The sequence below is a fragment of the Pteropus alecto genome, unplaced genomic scaffold (genome assembly GCF_000325575.1).
Source record: "Pteropus alecto unplaced genomic scaffold, ASM32557v1 scaffold73, whole genome shotgun sequence".
Classification (NCBI taxonomy): Eukaryota; Metazoa; Chordata; class Mammalia; order Chiroptera; family Pteropodidae; genus Pteropus; species Pteropus alecto.
In genome coordinates, this window is record NW_006436284.1 from 4,941,017 (window position 1) to 4,967,223 (window position 26,207).

At 38.5% G+C, this 26,207-nt stretch overlaps 1 protein-coding gene and 2 pseudogenes across 1 annotated transcript in view; 2 read left to right on the forward strand and 1 right to left on the reverse strand.

Moving 5' to 3' along the window:
- SNX18 (sorting nexin 18) overlaps window positions 1-10,343 on the forward strand; it is a 28,485-nt gene extending 18,142 nt beyond the window's left edge. The window contains exon 3 of the mRNA XM_025047220.1: window positions 6,995-10,343. Coding sequence (XP_024902988.1) covers window positions 6,995-7,248 — 254 coding nt within the window. The 3' untranslated portion in view covers window positions 7,249-10,343. The remainder of the gene's footprint in view (window positions 1-6,994) is intronic.
- Window positions 10,344-24,307: 13,964 nt separating this feature from the next.
- On the reverse strand, window positions 24,308-24,426 carry LOC112480223 (annotated as a pseudogene).
- Window positions 24,427-25,235: 809 nt separating this feature from the next.
- LOC112480222 lies at window positions 25,236-25,354 on the forward strand (annotated as a pseudogene).
- The last annotated feature ends 853 nt before the right edge of the window (window positions 25,355-26,207 follow it).

Below are 26,207 nucleotides of genomic sequence, written 5' to 3' on the forward strand. Positions count from 1 at the left end.
GGGTGTGGGTGGAGACCGAAAGGGAGGAAGGAAAGGGGAGGGGAAGAAGTTAATGGGAAGTTAGCAGGGACCAGGAGGGTGTGGGTACCAGTGATGTGAGAATAAGAGCAAAATAGGCCACTTGACCAAATTAGCATTTTCTTTCAACATTTTGCATGTCCCAGCGAATGAAGAAAAACGGCCTAGCCCAGTCTTGGGCATCATCTCAGTTGTCTCTGATACCCTTCAGCCTTTCTCATGTCCCCCTCAATCACGCTGTGGCTTTGGTTTTCTGGGGCAAGGCCCTGGGAAGACAAGATCTAGTTCATGTTTTGGCACATTTACGATTTCAAAATTAAAGTGCTTGCCTTTTTAAAAAAAAAGAAAAAAAATGTAGCCTTTGGATCCCTGTTGCTTGGTGACTGGGCCTTTTGTATAATTGGTCTAGGGAGGGACAAAACATACTGAGAATAAGAGATTTGGTTGAGGAAAGGAAGGCAAAGTTCAGGTACAGAAATGACCCAGTTGCACTGGGAGTGTCTGGAGCATCCAGCGAGCCTGGGGGAGTGGGAGGCGGGGGGCGGTCTGGGGAGGTGGAAGACAGGCCCATAAAGAGTGAAAATTGAAAGGAGGCCAGACAACTTCTTCAACTGAGTTTAAAATGCCTGAGGCAGTACAGTGTTGGAGAGTTTTTTTTTATTCCCACCGTTTCATTTAGCTGGGTCAGAAGTTCCCAGGAAAGTGATTTCTCTCAACAAATTGGAAATGATATATTTCAATTTAGTGTAGTGCGAACGGCATTTGCTAGCGTGCTTAGTTTGGCTGGTAGTGGGTTCTTAGGTGCTAATTGACCAGATGACACCAGAGCTTTACTACTCTTCATTTTCGAAAAACCAAAAATGACATTGATATGCTCCCTAAACAGTTTTTACTGATGGAAATAATGTAGTGGCTTGCTCTGTAAATAATGTAATGCTTATGAAAATGTTGCTGATTTCCTAGACCATAATTAATCTATAAAGTGAGTTTGAGTTTGAGCCATTTAAGGTGATAATATTAATGAAACTTGTCATAGGATTAAATTCTTTAGCTCTAATTATTTTGTGTTTATTACACTTGTGTAATGTAATCCCTCTAAAACGGAGTTCGTAAGGATTATGAACCAGGTCGTCGTTATTTCATGCTCTGAAACCAGGCAAGATGGCTTCCATTGGTAAGATGTAAAGAAAATACTAGGAGAGGGATGGGAGTTCTGTGTAGCTGGATCTGATAAAGAGTGGCAAAGTGCTTTTCTTTGAGCCTGGGCAATTGGAATAAGTATAAAAAATGAACCCTATTAGGAATTTTACATGGACAGACTCAGCTAAGAATACACAGAGAGTCCAGGATATTTTGTTAATAACATTCCTAAAGCAAAATCAAATTACTGATTTCATCTTATGGCTCCAGATGTGGAAAGGGAAGACCCTTTTCAACAGAGTGTAGCAGAAGCCCCACATGGAATGCTGGTGAGTTCTTTACCGTGAATTAGCTATGAGACTTTGGACAAGTCACTTAGCCTCTCTTCTAAGGCCCTTTCAGCTCCTTTTAAAAATATCTGGAAACCAGCTGCTCCAAATCAGCCCTACTCACTTCTCCAGTGGGTATCTCGTCGGCACCCACGAGAAGGAAGTCCTCAGGGTTTCTGCTCTGCCTCTTGGAATAAAGTCTTAGCGTTATTAGTTTCTGAGTGAACTTTCTATCCTGTGGGAAAATTCTAATAATTCTCTCAAGTAATTTAATAATTAAATTGAGTCCTCAACTGTAAGCTCCTTGTCAACCTGTAAGCCTTTTTAGGAAGGGCCTCTCTGTTCTTCCTGCCTCCTTCCACAGAGATCTGTGTGGAAGGAAGGACTGAATGAAGTCTGTTAGCCTGGTGTCCTGGAGGGCAGCTGAGCTACTTTTGTTTCTTTAGGAGCAGTGAAATGGGGTGTGGTTGAAATATATCGCCTCACTTTCAATACAACTTTTTCCTGTACTTTAAACAAATTTTAAGGATTTATTTCCAGCTGTGAAATTTGGGGAGGCTGTACTGTTTCATTTACCTTCTTGTTAAGTTGTATTTTCTTCTGAACTAGAAATGTTACTTTTTTTTTTTAATGGAGAATATACTTACACTGCTGTGTTTTGTTAGCCTCTTATTTAATCTTAGAATTTAATACTTGCCTACATTTTGTTTTCATGATAAAATCTTACTATGCCCTTATATTATTCTAGATGCAACCACCTAATATCTTTCTGTTAGCCCAAGAAACAAAACAGTTTCATGGTAATGTGCTTACATTCCCATTCTAAAATGTTTTTCCCTGTGATCAGTCCTGTTTTGAGTTTTCTTTTAAAACTTGCTCTATCCATGAGTATTATGGGGTCTTTCGTTTAATCCAACAGTGACCAATTTTCACCTTAGACTTTATTGTGTAATTTCTCTCCCTTATTCTTTCATTTCCCTTTTCTGTTTTAAAAACAATGTAGCCTTGTTTTTGAGAGGAGGGGGCTGGCAGGGGGCAGATTCCCCTTAAATTAGCTGCTTAAAAAGTAGAGGTTTTGAAAACCTTAGCCTATTTTTGTATTGATTCCATGATAAAAATGTGTTCCCTTTGTTCTTTGGATTCTAGGCAATGTTTTTAGCTTTTATTTACATTCCTCTTGGTTTTATTAAACAAAAAATGCAGTATGGCTGAGAGAATGCTTAAAAGATACTGTAATGCTTTGTTACTTTGTACCTCTGCAGTCGCTGCTTAAGCAGCTACAGACTAATTTTTAAAGGTATCCTAGAAGTCTGTAGTGATCTGTCTTTGCCCCAATAATTTTCTTTGTCCAACCTTTCACTCCTTAAAGGCTAGACCTGATTGAAAATTTGGCTATCTCTGCCTTTCTTGCGACATTTAAAATTTTAAATATGAAAATATATGAAGTGTAGAAACGTACAGATATTTCCCAATTTGAGAATCATCAAATCAACTGTATAGGTACTTCATTGTTTCAGGCATGTAAGTCTTGCCACCTCAAAAAATAACTTGTGCCTCTAAAACAAGAACCATGTCTCTTACATGTTATCTCCTTCCTATCTGCCCTCCTCCTACACTCCTAATACATTATGTTGCCATGGATTTGAATTGCATTAAGTGAGTAAAACTGAAATTCCAAGTGGAATTGGCTTTTGGGCGCTTACCCTCCTCAGTGGTTTGTTCTGTCCTTCATAGTTTGCACAATAATTTTTTTGCCTAGATGTCCAGTTGCACCAAAGCAAAGCCCATGTATTCCTAAAGGGATTGTTTATTACTATTTTTGGTGGTAGTTCTTAATTTATATCATCTTCTAGTGGTGGTGGGGGGCAGATACACCTTCTCTTTCCATGTAAGTTTGGGCTTAGATTCTGAAAATAGTGAAACATGTGCTGCTTTTTTCACTGCTTTGTGGCACCCTAATTATGTTACTACAAAGATAATAAAATCAGATATCTTATAAATATTAAAGGACTTTATAGGCACAGTTAATGAACTGAATGAGGTTACTAAGATTCCAGAGGGAAAATTTCAAAACTGTAGTTTCTTTTACATACTCACAAGATCTTGTGCATTGCAGGCCAGAATAAAAGCCAGGGACCTTGTAAGGAAGGCGAGACATCAGAAAGGTGGTACAGGAACCCCAGCACAGGTGTGGGGGTGAGGGTGGGGGTGGAGAGGCCAAGAGGAGGAGAGGGAATAGCTGATTCTCATCTGCTCACCTAGGCCTACCTCGCTTTTTCGCGCTGAATCATGCTCCAGTTTCTGTTCTAAATATTTGTAGTGTGTGCTTTGAAGTTAGTTATGCATTCAGATCCTATCTCCACCTCTTACTTGATTACGTGGTGACTTTGAGCTCAAAGAGGTTGAGTAGCTTTCTTAGTTTCCTTGTTGCAAAAAGAGGAGTAATGTCTGTTGTAAAGTCTCAGTAGGGTTAGAGATAGTGTATGGTAAATGTCTAGCATACATTATTACTAGTTTTGAGAGCTACCATTCACTGTTTATATATGCCTATCCCTGCCCCCTTCCCTGCCACTTCTAACATCCCCCCACCTCTAACTGCCTCCTTCCTAGTTCTCAGCATACTGCCTGGCAGGTAGCATGTTCTCTGAGCATTTTCCCTTGTGACACATTTCACATATTATCTTGGAGAAAGCCATATTCAACTGTTGTGCAGAATTATGTACTTTGTGGTCTTATTTCACTTAATGTTATGGTGGTATGCCTGTCTTCAGTGTGCTTTTTGAGGTGGCTTCCTCAAGAACTTACAGGGGTGGAGACTTGGCTGTTTAAATGTTTGAATTCTCCTGTTCTAGCAATGTGATCTGTACATGTTAGGCCCTCCATAAATGTATATTAAACAAATTAAAGTTCTTGCCCCAGAGCCCAGCCTCGTGGGGGCTTTGAAGAGAGCAACATTTGTATTATTTACTAAAAAAATTCATTCTTAGGAGAAAAACAAGTTTTAAATTCTCCTTGACTTCTTTGGTATGTCCACTTAAAAAGCTTAAAGATGTTAAATGCCTAAAGGTCCTTAGACCTCAGAGAGATTTAATACTTGCTGCTAGTGCCCAAGAGTTTTGAAAATGTATGCTGATGTGGTAAGTTGTGGAAACAACATACTTGTTCATTTTAAAATTAGTTTTTATAGATGCGCATCTGCAATTTTGTATAATAGAAGGTTGTTTCCAAGAATACAGTGATCTCATTGGAGTTTGACAGCTGTAACTTAGTTGGCATTCACACAGCTCTGGGCCAGGTATCAGAGCTCCTCTTTGGGACCCCACTCTCCCATCTCAAAAAGCCAGGCGCTGATAACTAGAATAGGTAATACTGGCAGAATATTACCAACACAGGCAACAGCCGCTACACAGATACATCAGAATCTGAGCAGGGAAGGACACCGTGTGCTTGTCTTCAGTGTTTATACGGTGGGCTAGGGCACCTATGATCGAATCAGATGAAAAAATGGTTAAATCACTTGAGACTTCTCTCTCTTCCTGTTCCCTGCCTGCCCCTCTCGTTCCCTCCCCCCTTTTATTTTTCTTACCATTGTAAACAAAGAATCAGAAATTATGAAATTTCCTATTCTTAGTCATCTTTTTGAAAAATTTTTCATTTAGTTCTGTCTCATATGCTTCCCTGGTCTTTTCAACTTCAGTTCTTGTATATAAATTGTGAAACTTGTACAAATATAACAGAGATAAAGTGCTACAATAATTTTTTTTTCTCTTTTTAAGGGGAAAGTTTTTTTTGTTTTTGTTTTACTATAAACTACAAGCAGGCAGATTTTGTTGCTTCACTAGTTCTGTCAGCTATAGTAGAAATGTTAAAAGTGCCAAACTTGCAGAGTAACATGCTTCTGAGTGGAATCAGGGGTCTTCTTGAAGTGTGTCAATGTAACGCTGACCTCTCTGGAGCAGAACCCACTTCTCTGCTGTGGGTTGAAGTGGAAGTGAGGCATTCGTTCTCTGTTCCAGGGCTGTGCTGCTTTTCACTTAAAGGTCTCATTTAGAAAAAATAAATGAAAATATACATACATACATACATACATATGAATGTATCACCATTGTTGTAGGTAGATTTTAATTTTTCAGGTCTTCTAGCTATGCCAAAAAAAAAAAAAAAACAAACTGAAACACATACTGTCTAATTTCTAAGGGCTTTATTTAATACTACATTTACTCTATATTATTTTGTAGGAGATAGGAAGAAATTCAGAAATGGGGCTTTTTCTCCTGCATATTTTACCACTGGCTAAAACTAAACATTTCTGAAATTACAGCCTTTTAAAGTTCCTCAGCTTCCTCACTTCCTCCTAAACAGCCGCCTTTTTCCCCGCCTTAGTATCATGTTCTCAGACTGCCAGGCCAGGACTCCTAAATGTTTCTCTCTTTCGCTGTGGTTTAGCAGAATGAGTGCTAGGTGGAGTCAGGAAATCTGAATTCTTGAGCTGGCTGTGTTCAAGTAATTTGAACTTTATCATCACTCATTTCCAGGAACCCATGGATATCCTTTATTTTCTACCTCTAAACATCCTCAGCCTTTTGTGTCTTCATATAACTGTGCTTCTAGTGGAAGGTCTACCCTCACGTGGCCCCTGCCAGGGTGACCATCCCCTTCCTCTCCCTTATATATATATACCCTTTGGTGACCTTCTTGACAAGAGGCTGTGGCACCTCAGACTTCATTCCTAGGTCTTCATTAGGACAGACTCAAATCCTTACAGCCCCTAAAGAAAAGATGGCAAATTCTTATTTCACGGGGCCCTTATGCTCCAGATATGGGTCTCCTGATAGAATATGGAGTCAGAACCAGACGTACATGCATTATTTATTCCTTCATTGCCAGCTGGACTCAGGCTTGGCAGCCCCAGCGAAGTCAGCCTCTAGTCATAGGCTGCCAACATTGCCAGGCTCCCTTCACGGCATGTCATGATTTCTAAAACACAACCTGAGTTGGTGCTAACATGTTTCAAAGTCTAGTTCTGTAGTCTTATAGAATAATTCTATAGTAAGACTTTCCAAGGAAGTGAGTTTGCATCCTCTGTGGGGCATTGTTTTGTTTTTCTAGATAACTTAATATATGCATATGTAACAGTGTCACACATTTTTTTCTTAAGAATGTGAAAACTGCAGAGTTTCTCAGTTTGTCTTTTTAGGGATAGTTCCTTGCAATTTATTGTTAGTATATTATCTCTACTGGAAGAGATAAAACATACTATACTTGGTCAATGGCAAATGCTAGTTTTAATAAGTGAAATTGCAGCAATGGAGGTGTTTCCAGTAACTTTACCAGATTCTTTCTTTTTTAAATAAGTAATTACAGTCATCCCTTTAAATTCCAAAGGACTTTAAAATAGTTTAGACAAGTATTTATAGTGCCCATGATTCTGTTTACTGTGTAGCTCTGCCATTGGGATATATGTATATCTTTTTTTTAATTATTATTATTATTATTTTTAACTACAGGAGCTCTTACCAAAGTAAAGGAGAGTAGGAGACACGTGGAAGAAGGGAAGATGGAGGTCCAAAAGGCTGACGGCATCCAAGATCGCTGTAACACTATTTCTTTTGCCACCTTGGCTGAAATTCACCACTTCCATCAAATTCGAGTAAGAGACTTTAAATCACAGATGCAGCATTTCTTACAACAACAAATACTATTTTTCCAAAAAGTGACGCAGAAGTTGGAAGAAGCTCTTCACAAATATGATAGTGTTTAATGACTGGACATTGGATTGTGGACTTTTTTCAGTTCAAGGATAATTTCGACAGCAGAATAAAAACTGCTATCAAAGAGCTATTGCCAACTATCAGTGGTGGTACAAGGATGGTTTTGTGTTAACTGAAACTCGGCTGAATATATAATTATGTAGGAAAGAAACAGTTAATATGGTTATATAATAGAAACAGTACCACACATTGTAACTAAATTATACTATGTATGCCTACACTACCATTGTAACTTTTGGAATAATGATTATACTATTTGCCTTATTGCTTTTTGAAGTATGGGTATTTTAGTGTAGACCTCAAAACCCATGAAGGGTCTCAAAGAAGCTGGCTGGATAAAAGCCTGCTGTGGATGCCTTTTTACTCTCATAGATTGGAATTACCTAAATTCAACCTGTTCTCTGTTTACAAACTCCAACTAGAGCAGCTATGCGACTTTGTGCCTTTAGACTCTTGGTTTTTCATTTCTCCACCCTCTCCCCCTTTTTTAAGTAACCACAACTTTTCTGATTGAAAGAGTGAAAGGCCAGTGCATACAATGACAAACTGCTGGTAACTTCACATTGGCACTGGGGGCGGGTGGAAGGATCCGCTGTCATCAGTTTGCACAGCAAATTTTGTCTCCTTACACATGCTGGTGAGTGCAGCAGAGGGAGATTCAATTGTCATCTTGAAATATGAAGTCTATTAGGGAAGAAAATGGTGCCACTCTTTTCCCTTTAGATGATACAGTAGCATAGCCTCTTCACGCAAGTGTCCTGGAAACTTGGTGTGGAGATTTAAAGGAACATGTCTTATAACATGGAGGAAAAGGAGTTTAATCAGTCGGGGACACAAGCACAGAATCAGTGAGGACACAGACTCGGTTTTACTTCTTAGGAAGGTTTTCTTTTGTTTTTTTAGCTTGAAGATTTATTATTCAGTGCGATTTTTTTTTTTTTTTTTTAATGGATTACACTGTTAACTGATTGACACTCCACTGTGATTCACTCGTTTACTTAATCAGATACTTTTCAGGGATGTCTATAAAATTCAGTGTTATACGTGATGAAAAGTAGTGTTGATCTAAGGAGGGACCAGAAATAATTTCTACTATTCCAAATGCTGAAAATAAAGAGTAATTTTTTTTTAAGTATTGATAAGCCCCTAGGACATTTAACCTTAAAAATTATCTTAAATATATTCTTGTATTATTATAAGGGAAGTACAAATGGCTGGTAAATACCAAAAAGATTCAAAAGCAGCTTCATTTAAAAAGCACAAAGAGATTCTGGCTTGAAATGCCAAAATCTCCATGTTTTTTTTATAGTTGCTGAGCTAAATAATGTGATTCTTACGTTTACAGATGTAAAAATTGTCACTGAAAGGTTAAAGTATCTACTGTTTTTATAAGTCAAACTTAAGCTGCCTCAGAAATCCCTGGGTATTGAAACGGTAACACGGAAGTAAAGAGGTCAGTTTGAAATACAGGTGAGTCACACTGATTAAAGGAAAGAGTAATTATTGCCATAATTACTCAACAGCACATTTACTCTAAAACGTAATCTCATATGGGTTGAATTTTTAAGATCAGAATATTATAATTTTGTTCATAATTTTATACCTTAGGTAACTTAGAGCCAGATTTAACATCATGTGGCTTTGTCTCTACTGCAGATATGTGGAACTGTAACCAAATATATTGTTCTCTAAAAAGTAACTTTCTCTTATTGATTGCAAAATACAATTTGATAAACAAAACATATATAAATGTTAATTTCATTGCAGAAGTTTGGAGATTATAATTATAGCATTTAATTTAAGTTTGAGTGTATTGGACACATAAGCACTATGCTTTTCAAATGATTTGAAAATCAGTTTTATTTGCCTCTTTATTTTGATGGTGGTTTGATTTTTTTTTCCTAAGTAAAATCACTAAACTTGTACAATGGTAGCATGGAAATTATCTGAGGTGTCTTGTATGATTGTGCTTTAGCCAGGGTGGACATAGCTTAAATTATAAAAACTAAAGATGAAGTACAAAGAAGTATAAGTTCATGCTGCCTATTTAAAAAGAGAACTCTTGTTCTTCTTAACTATATAACATCATAATGCCACTGATTCATAAGGGGTTTAAATTCTGTGGGATAAGACACCAGCATTATCAGTGTTCATTTTCAACTAAGATTTTTATTTCTCTAACGTTCTTGGTCCTATTGAAACATTTCAGTATACAGAAATACTGCAATGTTAGCACCCAAGAGAAAAGCCATCATAATCTGTGTGCTGGTCGTTATGATCAGTGTGGTACAATTTTTTTAAATAAACTATCATGCCCTTCATGCCATTATTTGTCTTTATTTCTATAATTTATAATTCTGATGATGTATTTATAACATGAGGGCATCCACTTGAGCCTGATTTTGCTATTTTAATTACAGATGGAGTTGTTTATGTGCTGTAACTATAATGCAGTGAGACTGGTTCTACAGCCCCGCGTTGTAACCCCATTAGAAGAGACAGCTCATCTCTTCTAGGCTGTTGTATCTGAAGGTGCAGTTTAAAGCCAGAATAAGGGAACACATTTGAAAGTGAAAGATAAAGTCAGTGCACATTGGCTTGAACAGAGTAGTATAGTAGTTGGGATTTTCTTGGGCTTCATTGATAGTTAGTTGTCTTACATTTATTCATAACAATACATTAGATTCTGAAATGCAGGTTTTTAATTGTCTTAAATTTTGCTGCTGTTCTCATAATTGAGGACTTGAATAATATTTTAGTCTGTCAAGTCAAGCATGTAAAGTGTATGTATAAACCTTTAAATGTCATTTTTAACCAAGTTCATTGCTATGGCCATTTTTTCCATTTATGTCTGCATTTCTTCCGAATCTAATACCGTCTGTGTCTGATACCTTTAAATCCATAAGCATTATTCAATTTTCTCATTTCCAACCTTATCTTTGGCTAACAGAATAAGTAAAACAGGGTATTATTTATTTATAGACTAAAAATGTTGAATATTGTTTTATTTCCTTCAAAATGTTATGATTAGTGCAGATCAGCCATGTTTATTTTTTTTAATAAACAAAGGTTGCTTTATTTCTCAGCTTCAGTGGAATATTATAATTATTTTTCTCCATTTATTTAATGTGAAAGACTTATACAGAAAAATTGAGTGTGTTCCATGTCTTAAGCTTCTATCTGTAGTTGCCATATGAATTGTTCATGAAATTCTATAGCTAGTTTGATTAATTTAAAATCATAAGCCATTCAGGTAGTCCCACTGAATATCTTACATTAGTAACTTCAGTGACTGTTAAGCATATAGCAGTAAATTGTTAGTAAGATGTTTTGAAATAATAGTTACTGTGTGTCTGGCACCTGACAGGCGAGCTCAAACCAGTCTAATTCAAACTATAAAGGGTCACAGATGGGTACAGGGACCTAGTGAATCCCATATGGGGCCAAGGTCCCATCTGGAACCAGGCTTGCCCTCTATGTGGGCCTTTGTGATTTGTCAACTTCTTTTCTTCATGGGTCTATTTATTTATCAGTGGCTTGGCTTTCTTAGCATCTTCCAATATGTCTAAAATGGCCAGACCCTTTTTTGGTTCACTGGTGTTCTTGGCCCAGTGGTAGACACCTGACCCAAGCTGGACAAATCAGCTATGGGATGGGGTTAGGGGGAGGGTATGGAAAGGAAAGTTTCTCTTTAGAGTATGTGAGAAAAGAAAGAAAATGGTTGGTACCTCATAATATGGACTTTATCTGGTAGTCCTCACAGCAAACCTGGAGATTCCATCTCTTGTTTATAGATGAGTTAAAAGGATCAGAGAGGTCTGGTATCTTTTGCCCAAGATTACTTGAGCTAAATGATGGAGCTGAGGTTCAAACTGAGATCTGGCTCAAGCTTGCGCTTTTTTAAACTAGATTACGTTAGGTTCCACTTCCCTGCTTTGCAGAAACCCCTAACACCTTCCCCAGATCCCACTGCTGGATTGATAGGGATTCAGTCATTCTTTGAGCACTGGGCATGGAAGTACAAAGAGAATCTCTGAAAATGTGCTCTTTGCATTTATTTCTCTTCGGAAAGGGGAATCTGTGTCATCACATTCCTGGCCGTTTATGACTTGTATTGCTCTGTCTCAATGGAGAAGCAGGTAAGGTATGATGTTTCAATAGTGATAATGAAGGGAGAGAAGGAAAAGAACCCAAACCTAGTGCTTTCTCCTTTTCTCTAATTCTCACATTCATGCAAATATAAAGAGGTTTCAGTTGCCATAAGAACAACCTTGGTAGAACCACAAGGACTAATGTCAAGTCAAGCGTTTAATTCCAGTCGGTCATGGTCAGAGATAGCCATGACACGTTTTACTCGGTCACAGGTCGAAGCAGCAGAGAATTCCCTGTGTGGTAAGCTCTGGTGAGTCTGAGAGGTGGTGGAGACTTGTAGGCAGAGTCTAAAGGGACGCTTGGCCTCTGGCTCTGGGGGTAGGGACCTGGAGAGACACAGCTGAGTATCTGCAACTATCCCAGGCCACTGAGCTGGGGGAGCAGTTCATCTGAGTTTGGGTCATGGCTATAGCCTTCCTAGGGATCATGAGTTCCTCTGACTGGGCCCTGATCCCAGGATGTCCCAGTCCCGTCATTCTTGTGGCAGAGATGGAACTTCCAAAACTGCCATAGTGGACTGCCTGTTTTGAAGGACAGTTCAACTTCTTTGGGTGAGCTTATATCAGAAGTCTGCCAATTGTCCCTGTGAAGCTACCTTTAAAGGGACTTAGAAACACATAAGATATGTGTTATTCATCGCTGTGGGTCTCATCAGCTTATCTGGAAATGACTTCTAAATTTGAGGTGGTCAGATGCATCAGACCATATTTTTCTAGTGGTTTAAATTTTCAGTCACTCCAGGAAATTGCAGGATTTAATAACTGCTGAGTTGTTGGACTTCTCTGCAAGCATCGCTGGGAAGCTGACCTAGCAGATTAGTGAAGAAGGCAATACATTGGAGCCAGGGGTCCTATCTCAGCTTCTACACTCCCTTAGTGACCTCAGGCAACTCACCAATCTGTCTCTGATCCTGTTCCCTCAATTGTATGATGGGCCTACTTAGATTTTACTGAATTATTGATAGCATTAGATTAACCAATATATAAAGTCCTTAACCATTTTATAGTACTCCCTTCCCAAATAACAAAAGTGGAAGTGAGAAAAATTCCAGAAATAGGTACTTAATAAATGATAGCAATGTTTCCAAAATTTGTGTGGCCTTGACTTAGTCAATCTCTGAGCCAGATTTCTATCTGTAATGGATATCCCCTTCACAGAAATATTGTGAGAATTGAATGACAAAGCCCAAAGCCCAGAGCCCAGTGCACAACAAGAGTTAGAATAAGAAAGATCCTCTGTGATCCTTATGTGAGAAGAGACGAGATGAAGGATTTACATAGTAAGAACTTTATATTAAGTGTGCTATGGAAAATTAAGGAATCCACACTTGGGTCCCAGTCAGGCCGCAGTTTCTGCTTTCAGCCGCAGCTCTTTCACCTTCCACCTGCCTTGGTCAGCTCTCCCTGACCCAGCTTGGCTTCAGGTCCAAACCCCTGTGCAGGTTCCTGCTCCTAGAACCCGAGCATATTTTGCCTAGAGCCTATTTCTCCACACTTCTCATTCATCCCTCCTGCTGGGGTGGGAAGGGGCTCCGCTCTCCAGAGATAACCCCTTTTCAGTAAGGGCTCCTCACATGGTCTTGAAAAACTAATACCAGTATGTTTAGGAAGTTGTCTTACAGCTCTTACCAGAAATACCTGAGGAAGATAGCTCAGAATTCTGTTTTTATTCGCCAAGTTAATGATTTTATTGATGTCTGCTGCTTTTACACCTTAAAAATGTGTACTTGAGGAGGGACAGCACACTCAGTGTTGGTATCACAGCCCTGACATCGTGCCACACAGGCATTTCTAAATGGCTGTCAGTACGTTCTCTCTGCAAAATTGAACTTGAATGCCTCTGGTTGGCTTTTGGAGCAACCATGCCCTGAATCAAAATATTGGTGTAGAGCAAATTTGGTTACATAACTTGATGGTTCTGCTTTTCTTCATCCTAAGAGTTTTAGAAAATACCATGTTTTAAATTCAAAATGGTTCCCTTGGGGAGAAAAATCTTTAAAAATAAATTGGAGTACAGTATAGGGTTTAGCAAATTAAGTTCAGCTTAAAACTGACAGTGTTTCAGCATATCTGTTTGGGGCCTGTAGTTTTGATCAGTTTTTTTATTGCCTGGCTTCTGTGAACTCCTCTGTGAGCCAACTGGGGTGTCTAGGTGCCAGCTGCATATTCAGTACAAGGCTGCAACCCTGTGGGACCAGGTCCATGAGCCTGTGTTCTTTATCAGAACCAGAATACCTACGGAGAACGTGAAACCTGTAGTCCTGGAGAAAAAGTGGCTTTTTTGACAAATGGTGCCTTTTAATGGCTCCTATTCTAGAATCCATGGAAAGAAATTTTGACCTTTTAGGTACACAGTTATCTGAAGGACTAAAAACTACAGGTGTCAGTCATTTTTTAAAAAGAACAAAATAAGGAAGACCTTTATATACCAAAATAGATTTTCCCAGGAAAAGTTACATGAGAAAAATAAAAAGGCAGAACAATAATATTTTGTATGTAGTAAAAGATAAGAAAGTAAATATGTTTATTTATATATGCATAGATTATTTCCAGAAATATACGCAAACACTTGGTAACAAGGTAACACTGCTTTGGGGGCTGGCAACTGGATGGCTGAGGGGTGGGAGATTTTTATTGTGTAACTTTTTTTAAATCTTAAATTTATTGGTGTGACTTTGGTTAATAACATTATATGTTTCGAATGTACAATTCTATAATACACCATCTGTATATTGCATTGTGTGCTCACCACCCAAAGTTTAGTCTCCCTCCATTATCATATATTTGACCTCCTTTATCCTCTTTGTCCTATCCCCACCCCCCACTTCCCTTCTGATAACCACCATTCTGTTGTCTGTGTCTATGAGTTCATTTGTTTTGTTTGTTCATTTGTTGCTTTCTGTTTTATATCCCACATATGAGTGAAATCATATGGTTTTTGTCTTTTTCTGTCTGACTTATTTTGTTTTATGATACTCTCAAGATCCATCCATGTTGTTGCAAATGGCAGTGCTTCATCCTTTCTTATAGCTGAGTAGTATTCCATTGTATGTATGTATGTACCACGTCTTTTTTATCCAATCATCCATCAAAAGACACTTAGACTGTTTACATTGTGTACCTTTTTATCTTTGTAATTTGGCGATTGAATGTATTTTCTATTTTAAAAATAAAAATAAAGATAAATTTTAAAATTCACAGGGAGACCAGCAAAAAGAAAAACCAACCTAGCATTTAAAAAGAAGAGTAGAGTTCCAGCTCTGTGCCAACCCCTCTGAGACCTGGAAGCAAATTGTGCAAGCGTAGAAGGAACAATCTTACGTGGGCAGTGGACTCACAATAATGACCAAATCAATCCTCATTGTGTTATTCCTTGTTGAAATTCAACAGCATCAGGAAGTGTACTGTTGAGAGACTAGGTAAAGTGTATTGTAGAGAGAGATACAATGAAACCATAGCCTGTGGTTTCCTGTGGTACAAGTTATTCTTTGTTTCTAAATCCAAAACCCTGGTCTTCTGTGTCCTGGAGAGCTTTCCAAAATGTCTTGTCCCTTCTCTGCAATTCTATCATTTTTTGTGATGACTTTTTAGCAGCTAAATACCCCATAGATCCTGGACTGAGATCTATTTCTTTTTTCCTTCCACTTATGTATCAAGTGTTTATTATGCTTGAGGAATGGTACTATTCCCTGCCATTACATACATTATTTTATCTACAGAACTCCCTTATAAAACCATTTTACAAACAAAGAAATTGGGACATTCAGTAATGGTCCCACAGCCAGAAAGAGGCAGAACTGGGATTTGAACCAAGGTCATCTGACTCCAGGGTCACCTGACTCTACAGCTTGTGTTGTAATCACTTTATAACCTACTTGAGAATACATGGCACAAACGCTTTAGCCAGCAGGGAGCTGATGTGGTAGTTTCCTTGAGAACCAAACCTGTCCCTGTCTCATACCTCCTGGGATCCCGGCGGCGTGTGAGGCCCGGGCAGCACATATAGAACTGTGGTTTGGAGGACAGAAGACCTTTGTGACTCACCAGGTTTACGAATAACACTAAATTGCATTTTATGAAAGCAATGAAATGTTGAAAACCTAGCTGTCTGTATTCGCACCACCAGCACAGGCAGTCGACCTTCTCAGGAGGGTGGCTGTCCACAAAGACAGACCTCTGTTACAGTTCCAGGAGAACGGAGGAGTCGGCCGCCGGGGAGAGAACAGGCCGCGTCAGGCCACAGTGCTGGCTTTGTTGAGCCGCAGGCCTGCTTCTGTGCCCCAGCCTGCTGGATTCAAATCTGTGCCTGAGCAACGTGACACATGACCGCACATCACACCCTACCCAGCCACTCGTGAACATAAACCCATACATGCCAGGTTGCTGCTGTTTGTTTACCCTAAACACCACCGGCAGAGTTTGAAAGAGGTGAAAGCTGAGCTCCAGGAATCATAAGACTGGCCCTCGAATGAGTGGCCAAGGGGTCTCATAGGTCAGTACTGGGAACTCAACATTGTGAAAGCTGGTTGGAGACTGAAGCCCTAAATACGATGAAAAAGTTATAAATTGCCATGTTAATTTTTTGACTCCTTTTATACAAAAACTTTGAAAGGGAGCAGGCTACATATCTTCTGACCGCATATTCTTTCCTACTTTACCCTGTGGGAAACCAAACCGTCATCATAAGGTTGTTGTGAAAAATGTAGTTACCCCAATATCAACACACACTTGAGCCATTTAGTTTCAAAAGCTTCATGGAGCCATTGGCACAGTGAGATATCCTGGACACTTGGATTAATTGAGTCATTCATTCATCCAACAAATATTTATTGAATGCCTGTTTTCCAGGCATTCATTGTTCTAGGCGTAAGAAATACAGCAGTGAACAAAACCAACCCAAATCCCTGCCCTCATGAATTTACAGTGTAGTTGGAGGGAGATGTAATAATCAAATGTTAGTGAAAATTTTGATATTTAGATGGCAATGGTGGTATGGAGAAAAATAAAGTGGGGATGGAGCACGGAGTATGAGCAGTGAGAGGTGAGAGACTTTCAATAAAGTGGTCTGGACAGGTCCATCAACCTGAAGTAAAGCCCTGAAGGACTTGAGTAAGCCCTGTGGATACACAGGGGAAAAACATTCCAGAGCATCAACAGCAAGTGCAAAGGCCCTGAGGCAGTAGCACACCTGGCATGTTTGACACTCAGCAGGGAGGTAGTGTAGGATGGGGGTGGGGCTTGTGTGATAGGGTAGTGATGGTGCAAGGCTGAGGAGGAAGAGAGGAAGCCTGGAGGAGGGGGATCCAGGTCATAGAAGGCCATAAGTGGGCTGTCATGATGACTTGGGCTTTTATTCTGAGTGAGATGGGGAGCTCCTGGAGGATTTGAGCAGAAAAGTATGTGATCTGTGTCATGTAACAGGGTCACTTTGGCTGCTGTATGGGGGCAGAAAAGACAGAAGCAGGGAGATCTGTTAGGAGGCTTTGTGATAATCCAGACATGACGGGGGCCCACACTGAGAGGGAGGCAGTGGAGGCTGAGGACAGCAGGGTTGAGTCCTTTGTCCAGGGTACCGTGCCCCCAGTGTGGAGCTTAGCAAGCACAGCAACGGCGCTGTCCTTTTTCTATGCCTCCATGGCTGATGACCACCCTTTTTGATTGCTAACTTCTGTCTTGTTTAACAATCTGTCTTGCTCTGCTTCAAGAGCCGTTCATTCTTAGCATAACTCTTCTGATCTATTAAGTATTGATTTTGTAACTCAGCTTTCACAGAATGCCCTTATGTTCAGGTTTTAGGGACTACCTCATCTCTTTCTCCAGTATAATAGCCCGACTAAAGATCAGACACAGGAAATTGATTTTCAGGGTTCTGGGTGCACACACCCGCTTTTCAGCAGTAGATTGGCCATCCTGGTTATGGCCTGAGAATCTTGTCTTTCTCTCAGTGCAGTTATGTCTGCCTGGTCACCATACTGACTGCCTCTGACCAGTGCTGGTATCTTCAACATAGGGGCCAGCAGTTGGCCCTCCATCCACCCTGTGAACCTCATAACTGCCTGGTCAGAATGCAGCCACGTGACATTGGCAAACTGAATTGGCAAACTTTAACAGACTGTTCTCAATTCTTTTTAGGCTCCTTTCCACTCCCTAATGTGCAAACATTTGATCCATTGCTCTTCATGGTTGGGCCTCCATTGTGCTCTGTGCTCTGCCTGCTGGCTAGGATGCCCTCTGCTGTACTTCTGTCTATCCTAGGTAAGCCTTTTTATTGAAGCCTTCCTTTTGCTCCCATTTGATCTATTTTTTTTTTTTTAACCATTGTTTGTCTTTTAACAAATATTTGCAAATGAGTTGATAAAACTTTAAAAGATTCCTTTCTTCGTCTCTCCTGCTTATAGTTATGGTATTTTTCAACTCTGGCTTTATACAGGCATCACCTGGGGAATATTAAAAACTATTAAGATCCCTGGACCCCACTCCAGACCAACTGAATCAGAGTCTAGAGAGTGGAGCTCAGCCTTCAGAATGTTTTGAAAACTCCCCAGATGATTCTGATGTACAAGTTTGCTTTCTTTCTTCAGGTCAATATAAAGAGGGCCTGGTACTGGCAGGCTGTTTGGGCTTCTCACTCACCAAGGCGCTCAAAGATTCTCTTTCTCTAAATGAGGTCTTATAGAGAGTCAGAATCAGTGAAGCAATTGAAAGAAAAAAAAATGTTCATTATATAAATTTAAATCTCTATTTCATTACCAGAACACATGGCCTGGAATGAACTATGAATTAATATAGTTTTAGTTTGTAATCATTTTGAATAGCACAATTTTATTTTATTGTATTTTGTATGCATTAAAAGCAGTGATCTATTAAATATAAATGATTAAAATATGCCATGAAATGTTTTTCATTCTTTAATGCATTGGGGCTTTAAAGAACTAGAATGGCTCCAGCCTGCCTGGGGCAGAGGGGCTTCTCTGGGGAGCAGCCACGGCCGGCGGAGGGAGTGCAGGGCAGGGACTCCCAGGAGCTGGATCTTCCTTTTCCTTTTCTGGCCCCGAAACTCTGGGCATATATCACTTAATCTTCTTTTGCGAGGAAGATTTTATGATTCTATTAGGAGAGTGGGGAAACTGAGGTTCAGAGAACGTAAAGAAACTAATTATGTAAAAGTCCTTGAGCAGTGTTTTAGAGCTTACTGGTCTTCTCATGCCACCCTACCCACATACCCTTACTGGACATCATGTCAGCTAACCTCGTGTAAGCTCTTTCTTCCCCCCTGGTACGTCCTTCCGCGTCGTCTTTGTCTGGCTGAATCCCTCTCCTCCTTTGGGACTTGGTTTAGGCATTTCCTCGCCTGTCAGCTGTCCCTGTCCCACCTTCCCACCCTGACTTGGTTAGGTGTCCCTCTCCGTGCTCCTGAGGTACCCATACTTTCCCGGCCTCGGCATTTCTTGTGCTTAGTATAATTCTCTTGCCTGCTTCTCTTCCTGCTCTAGTCAGCTTCTTTTCGCTATATTTTCCAGTGTGTAGCATAGTGCTTGGCGTCTTTACAGCTTTCTTGTAAGAATGAAGTAAGACTGGGTGACTCTAAAGTACTACCGTCTCACTGCTGCGTTATATTGACTGTGTGTGTACAGTCAGGGCAATTTATTAACTGGGATTTCTTGGCTATATTTCCCCTCTCTTACATTTTAAATTAATTGGTGAGCTCTTGCCAAAAGCAGAAAGAGAGGTTACCTCCAGCATTCTCCCTTCGATGAAAACCTGCAATCTTCAACATTCATGATAATGACACAGTACTTTATCAGGCTTTTATTGATGAATGTTTATGTTGCTTACTTTTTTTTTTTTTTCGTCACAAATGATGCCGCAGTGAGCATCTTTAGCCATTGTATTTGTTTTCTATTGTTGCTGTAACAAATAATCATGAACTTGGCTTAAAACAACACAGGTTTATTACCTTATAGTTCTGGGAGTTAGAAGTTCGAAATAGATTTCATCAAGGTGTTGGCAGAGCTGCATTCTTTAGAGACTCTAAGGCAGAAGAATCCTTTTCTTGCTTTCCAGCTTCTAAAGGCTGGTGCATTCCTTGGCTCCTAGCTCTCTTTCATCATTATAGCCAGTCGATGTTGGTTGAGTGTTTCCCATACCAACACTGAGTCACTCCTACACTGACTCTTCTGCCTTCCTCATCCACATTTAAGTGACCCTTGGGATTATACTAGTTCTACCTGGTATAATCCAGAAGCACTTTCTATTCAGGTCAGCTGATTAACAACCTTAATTCTATCTGGCACCTTTATTACCCCCTGCCATGAACATGACATATTCACAGGTTCTCAGCTTCTGGGAATAAGATGTAGATATCTTTAAGGGACTATTATCAGCTTACCACAGTCATATATCTTTGAATATTTGTATAATTATTTTTGTAGAATAAATTAACTAGACATGAATTTGCAGCATTGGTGGGGGGGAGGGGAAAGAATGCACGAATATTTTCATTGCCCTCTTAAATGTTTAGATTTCCATCGACACTGTATGTGAGCCCTATTTCTCTCATTCTGCCCAGTTCTGAATGTTTTAATGGGAAATACCCTATGATGAACATTTTCTTGCCAACGATTCATAAAATAGAATCAGAATTCATTGATTTGTTTATATATTAGTCCATTAGTATTTATTGTACACTCTTAATGCATGCCAGGTACTACTTGACATCCAGGAATTTACAAAGCTGTAAATGAGATAAGACACAGGTGCCAATACATGGCAGGCAATCTGAGAATTGACTACTGTGTAAAATCCATCCATTGCAACTTAGATGATCTAACTCACCTTTTATTGATCACCTTTTATTGGAAAACTTCATGTTTTTACCTAACTAGTTGGATAATCATGCAATATAGCAATATAACATGCAGTTGCCAAAACTTTTGTCCGAGTGTCAAAATTTGTCAAGTCTCAAAAAGTAACCTAAAAAAATTGATTATCTGAAATAAGATAGTCACAGAATGACAAATTCTTATACGAGACATTTAGAATAGTCAAATTCATAGAGACAGAAAATAGAACGGTGGTTGCCAGAGGCTGGGAGGCGGAGAATGAGAGTTGTTTAATGGGCGTAGAGTTTCAGTTTGGCAAGAAGAAAAGTTCTGGAGGGCTATCGCAAAACAATGAGAATGTACTTAATACTACACTTAAAAATGAATGACATGGAAAATTTTGTTATGTATATTTTACCACAATTTTTTAAAAAAATCTAAAAAATAATTGATTACCTACTAAGAGGTCATGGATAAAGTTACTGCAAACATTTATTGAGTGCCAGCTACGTTGGGCACTTCCATGCACCATCTTGTTTAATCTTCCCAACAACCCCATGTGATAGGTCTTAATTGACCTGTTTTGCAGGTGAAAGACTAAGCCTAGAGTCACACAAAGTGGTATTTGAGCCCCATTTATCTTTCTCCCATGTCCCCATGCCTGATTAAAGGTGCATGAGTGAAATGAAAATGATTTATACTGTGAACACCATCCCAAATGTTCTCTAAAGTAGAAATGTCCATTTTAAAATGACACAAGGTCACAGTTAGTTAACCAGACTATAAACCGGTAGCATTCACTGGCTTCTAACAGCTAAGGTTTATTTTGCTAAATGATTAGGGTTTAACTCATTCATTTCCTCCCTCCCTCCTTTCTCGTTCTTTCTTTCAATATTAGAATAATGTCCGCATCGTGGTCCCACAGAGCCATGCAACCCATACTGGGGTAACTTATAATTAAATTTGCCCCTGCCCCTTTCATTCAGAGATGGCTGGGAAAAATCTGTAAAGGACAAAGGACATGCCCTGCCCGTTCCTCCTCTGACATAGGCTCTTGATGATGTCACATGAAAAGTCATTTCCTGCTTGGTCCTTATCTCTAAGGCTGACTAAATTGATAGCCTTACTTCCTTTAGTTGTATGTAATGGAATTTGGGAATAAAAGTAAAATCACTTCCTGTTGGGGTTTATACTTAGGTCCTTTAAAGTTCATGTACTTGGATGCTTTTTTTTAATCTCTGGGGACCATGAAGTTCTTTGATATACAAAAAGAACAAGCCATAAAATATGCCCTACTGAAATTCAGTGAGAATCATGGTTTACCTACTGCCCATGTTCTGGTGAATGTACTTCCAACCCACAGATTTGCTGAAGGTTTCGAAGAAGTAAAACCTAACTCATACTAGCTTGGAGGTTTTAAAATTAATTTAAAAGGATGGCTATTATAAACTAAATCACCCCCTGTGGTTCTTTGAAGATGTCCTGTGCAGCATGGGGCAAAGAAAAGAACATTGGACTTATATTCTCATTTTGGCAAGAGAATCTGGAACTGCCCATCCTGAAGGAAGGCTGTGGCACCAAGTGACAAGTCACGTATGTAAAAGTGTAAACCATCAGGCATATTCCTTCAGGGTCCTGTCCCATAAGGAGAAATATGGTGCCCAAATCTGTGTTCCTCATGAGAGGATCAGGCGGGTAATTGAGTAACCACTACCAAAAGAGTGACCTCTGAGAAGTTTACATTTAGACAGTTATAAATGTCCATATTTAGATGACCCTATGGTCAATAGTCCAACTAGTAAATCAGGCTTTACTGAAAACCGATTGTCTCCTTTACCCCTTTTTATTATCATAAACTTTTCCATTTCTCTCCCAAAATGTATTCATTCACTGTCAAATGCTGAAATAGGGAGCTTTTTACACAATAGATTGAGGGCAACTTTTGTCGTATAGAATTAATGGCCTTGAGAATGAAAATACTCAAGGTCTTTTGATTCTCAACTTTTAAATAGTGCTTGTATGTCTTTATTATTCCCTTTATCAACAGGAAGCAGATATACGACAGACAGAACTGAGGCAGGGCAACAACTTTTAAAATTCATATTTTTCCATCAGACCATGATTGTTTTGGGAAGATTAACGTCCAGCTTAGAGTTTTCTAAAATGAGATTTTTGTTTTTCTGATGATAAAAGTAAGACATGATAAGTAATACCTGATAAGTATAGGAGAGAATGATTGCTACCATTTACTGAGCAATTTTATTTTATAGAACTCCCTGCTAAATGCTTGGCCCCCACAATCCCACTCGATCTTCAGACAGCCCTATGAGGCAGGCACTAATATTATTCCCTTTACTGACAAAGGTGCTCAGGCACAAGAGTGTAGTATCTAGCCAGAGAGCCACAAAAGGTATAGATGGAGCTAAATCCAGGTCATCTAACTCCAGTGCCTGGGTTCTTACCACTAGATTCCTTGATGTTTGTTTCTGGTTTGTCTTCTAAAATATTATAAATGTGGAGGCAGAAAAATGTGCTGTTAGACTGAAATATTCTTTACATGAGTATAATGTAGTGGGGATGATAAAGGGATCTGTAAGAAAAGGGGCCATCTCTTCACTGCCTTTTGGATGTGTGACTGCAGACTCCAACTGACATCCCCCTTTGTGATCAAGGTCGAGGTAGCTATAACCCTGGAAGCTAGTTTGACTTTTCATGAAACCCTTTGAGAACTTACTCCTACAGTTTCCCCATGATATTGTATGGATCTGATTCTTTATATCCCTTTCTGTTTGAAATAGCTTGAGAAATTCCTCTTTCCTGCAGCTTGACCCTTACTGATGTGACATACATATTATATATATATATAATTTTTATAATTAGAATCAAATACAGATTTATAAATTTCCTTTATTGTCTCATAAACATTTAACAAATTTCAAAATTAAGTGTATACTAGTTGTATAATATACTTTCCTATAAATGTACCATCATTCGTTTTCTATTCCTTTATTAATGGACATTTATATTCTGCCCAGATTTTTACTCTTATATTGGGTGCATCTTTGACACAGTGTATTGGTTTTCTATTGCTGCCGTAACAGATTACTACAGGCTTAGTGGCTTAAAAGAACACAAACTTATTATCTTGCAGTTTTGGAAGCCAGAAGTCCAATATAAGTCTCACTGGGCTAAGTTGTTGGCAGGCCTGCATTCATTCTGGAGGCTATAGGGGAAGATCCAAGATTTCCTTGACTTCCAGCTTCATGAGGCTGCCCACATTCCTTGGCTCATGGCCCCTTCCATCTTCAAAGCCAGCAACGGCTGGTTGAATCCTTCTGTCACTGCATTACTCTGACATTGACTCTCTTGCCCCTTCTTTAATTTATAAGGATCCTAACGATTGCATCGGGTCCACCCAGATAATCCAAGATAATTTGTCCATCTCAAAGTCACCCAGTTAGCAACCTCAGTTCCATCTACAATCTAATTCCCTCCTGCCATATAACATATTCACAGATGCAGGGATTAGGACGTGGGGGACCATTTGGGGAACCGTTATTCTGCTTACCACACACAATAATTCTGATTCTAAAAGTAAATCCTATGTAAAGAATCAGAGATGCAGGTAAAGGAATTTTAAATGCTTCTGACATGTCAAACATAATCGTACGACTTACACCCCATTTGTAAATTTAAAAAATTCCCATCTTATTCTCACCACATCATTGCTAATATGGAGTATTACTGTTTTTCAATATCTTTCTGACATAGAAGCATATTAATAAAAACAATATCTGCATGTGATGGAAAATTCAGAGTATAAAAAGTATACACACTGGAAAGTAAATCTGCTCACCTGTATCCTCCAGCCTCCCCAGAAGCTACCAGTGATGCCGTTTTTTAATATATCATTGCACATATGTAAGCACACATATGGATGTGTCCCTCCTTTTTATTTTATTTCATTTATTATTATTATTATTTTTTAGGCTAGGCAATCCTTGGTTGACCTCACAGATCGCAAGGACCTTGTCAGTTTATAATCCCTTATTTTTTTAATTTTTAAAATTTTTTTACATCTACAGCACCTGGTCTTCCTAGATGGTCTCCCATCCAAGTATTAACCAGGCCTGCCCCTGCTTAGCTTCTGAGATCAGATGGGATCAAGCTTGTTCAGGATGGCATGGCCATAGACTGTCCCTCCTTTTTAAACAAATGGTGGTATACTATGTACATTCTTCTGATCTCATAGATTTTTAAAAATTGGTGGGTATGGGGAAATAGATATTCTATCTCTGATCTAGAAGTTCTATATGTTATAAAATATCCACAATGAATTATGTTTATTTTATCTTAGTAAGTAATGGGTCACATAGAGACCTTTTCATCTTTTACTTAAAAGCATGAGTACATTAGGATTCTACTTTTTATAGATGCAGAGTTTCAGTGTGCAAAGGCATATTGAAACAAGTTCAGTCTCACAAGAGACATATGCAACTCTATCACTAGATCTTAACATTGTATTTACACTATGAAAATGGATGCTATGTTTGTAATAAGGAAAGTGTAGCTGTTTCTAGCTGAGAGAAACTTATAGTGTAATATATCAAAATGCAAACTATGCTAAAGCCAATTACACTACTATAAATTCATAGTTTCATAAAGAATTAGACTGTCACCACATCTAAAAACCACTTTCTGAAACTCTGTCGTATTCCCCAAATGTGTTCTGGAAAATAATAGTTGTGATGGCAAAAAAAAAAAAAAAAAAACTTTTATCAAAGAAATTCAACCCGACCTCCTTATATTCAAATAATAATCAGTTATAAAATACAGAGAGAAAAAAATACATCATTCACAATAGTAGCAGAAATTGAACACATAGGAATTAACATTAAACACATAAAATAAGCTATGAAACTTCATTGAGAATATTAAAGAAAGTGAATAAAGGAAGAGATATAATTTTCTTAAAAAGTAGACTATTAAAAATGATACAAATTTGTCTACAGCCATGCCACCCTGAACGAGCCTGATCCCATCTGATCTTAGAAACTAAGCAGGGTCGGGCCTGGTTAGTACTTGGATGGGAGACCACCTAGGAAGACTACATGCTGTAGGTATAAAAAATAATAAACAAGGGATTGTAAGCTGACAAGGTGCTTGCGATCTGTGAGGTCAACCAAGGGTTGCTTCGCCTAAAAAAAAAAAAAGATACAACTTTCCTCTTATCTCTACATTTAATACAAACACATTTAAAACTCCAGTAAATTTTTGAAGGAAATTATTAAAATGATGCTAAACTCTATCTAGTAATTTGTGGGCTATTCTAGAGTACAAAAGGAATTTAACTTTTGTCTTCTAGATATTAAGCCATATTATAAAGTTAGAATAATTAAAATAGTATGATACTGAGGGAGATCAATGAAATAGAATATTAAGTCTAAAAATGGATTTTAATTTATATAGGAACATAGCAAAAGAAGGGCCTCAGATCATTGCAGAAAAGACATGATTATCCATACATAAATTGGGGCCAATTTGCTCCTTTTTAAATAAATGGTGGTATACTATGCACAACAAAACTATAAATTCTTATATATTAGCTTTATTTGAAAAACATAAAACCACAAACATTTGAGAAGAAAATTTGCTGAAACATTTTTTAATATTACAGAAAGAAATACAGGCCTTTCTAAGCACAAAATGATAAAAGATCTCACAAAGGAAAAATTTGAATATTTGGAATGTCTAAAAATTAAAATTGTATGTATGGCAAGACCAGTATAAATAAATTTCATAAACATATGGCATATTTGGAAGAAAAGGTTTTTGCAATATAGTATTGAAAATAACCATTTCTTTTTTATTAATAAATAACTCCTACACTTTAATAAGAAAATGACAACTCAGAAGGAAAATTGGGTAAACATATATGACAACCCTACAGAAGAAGAAATATGAAAGATAAGTAAA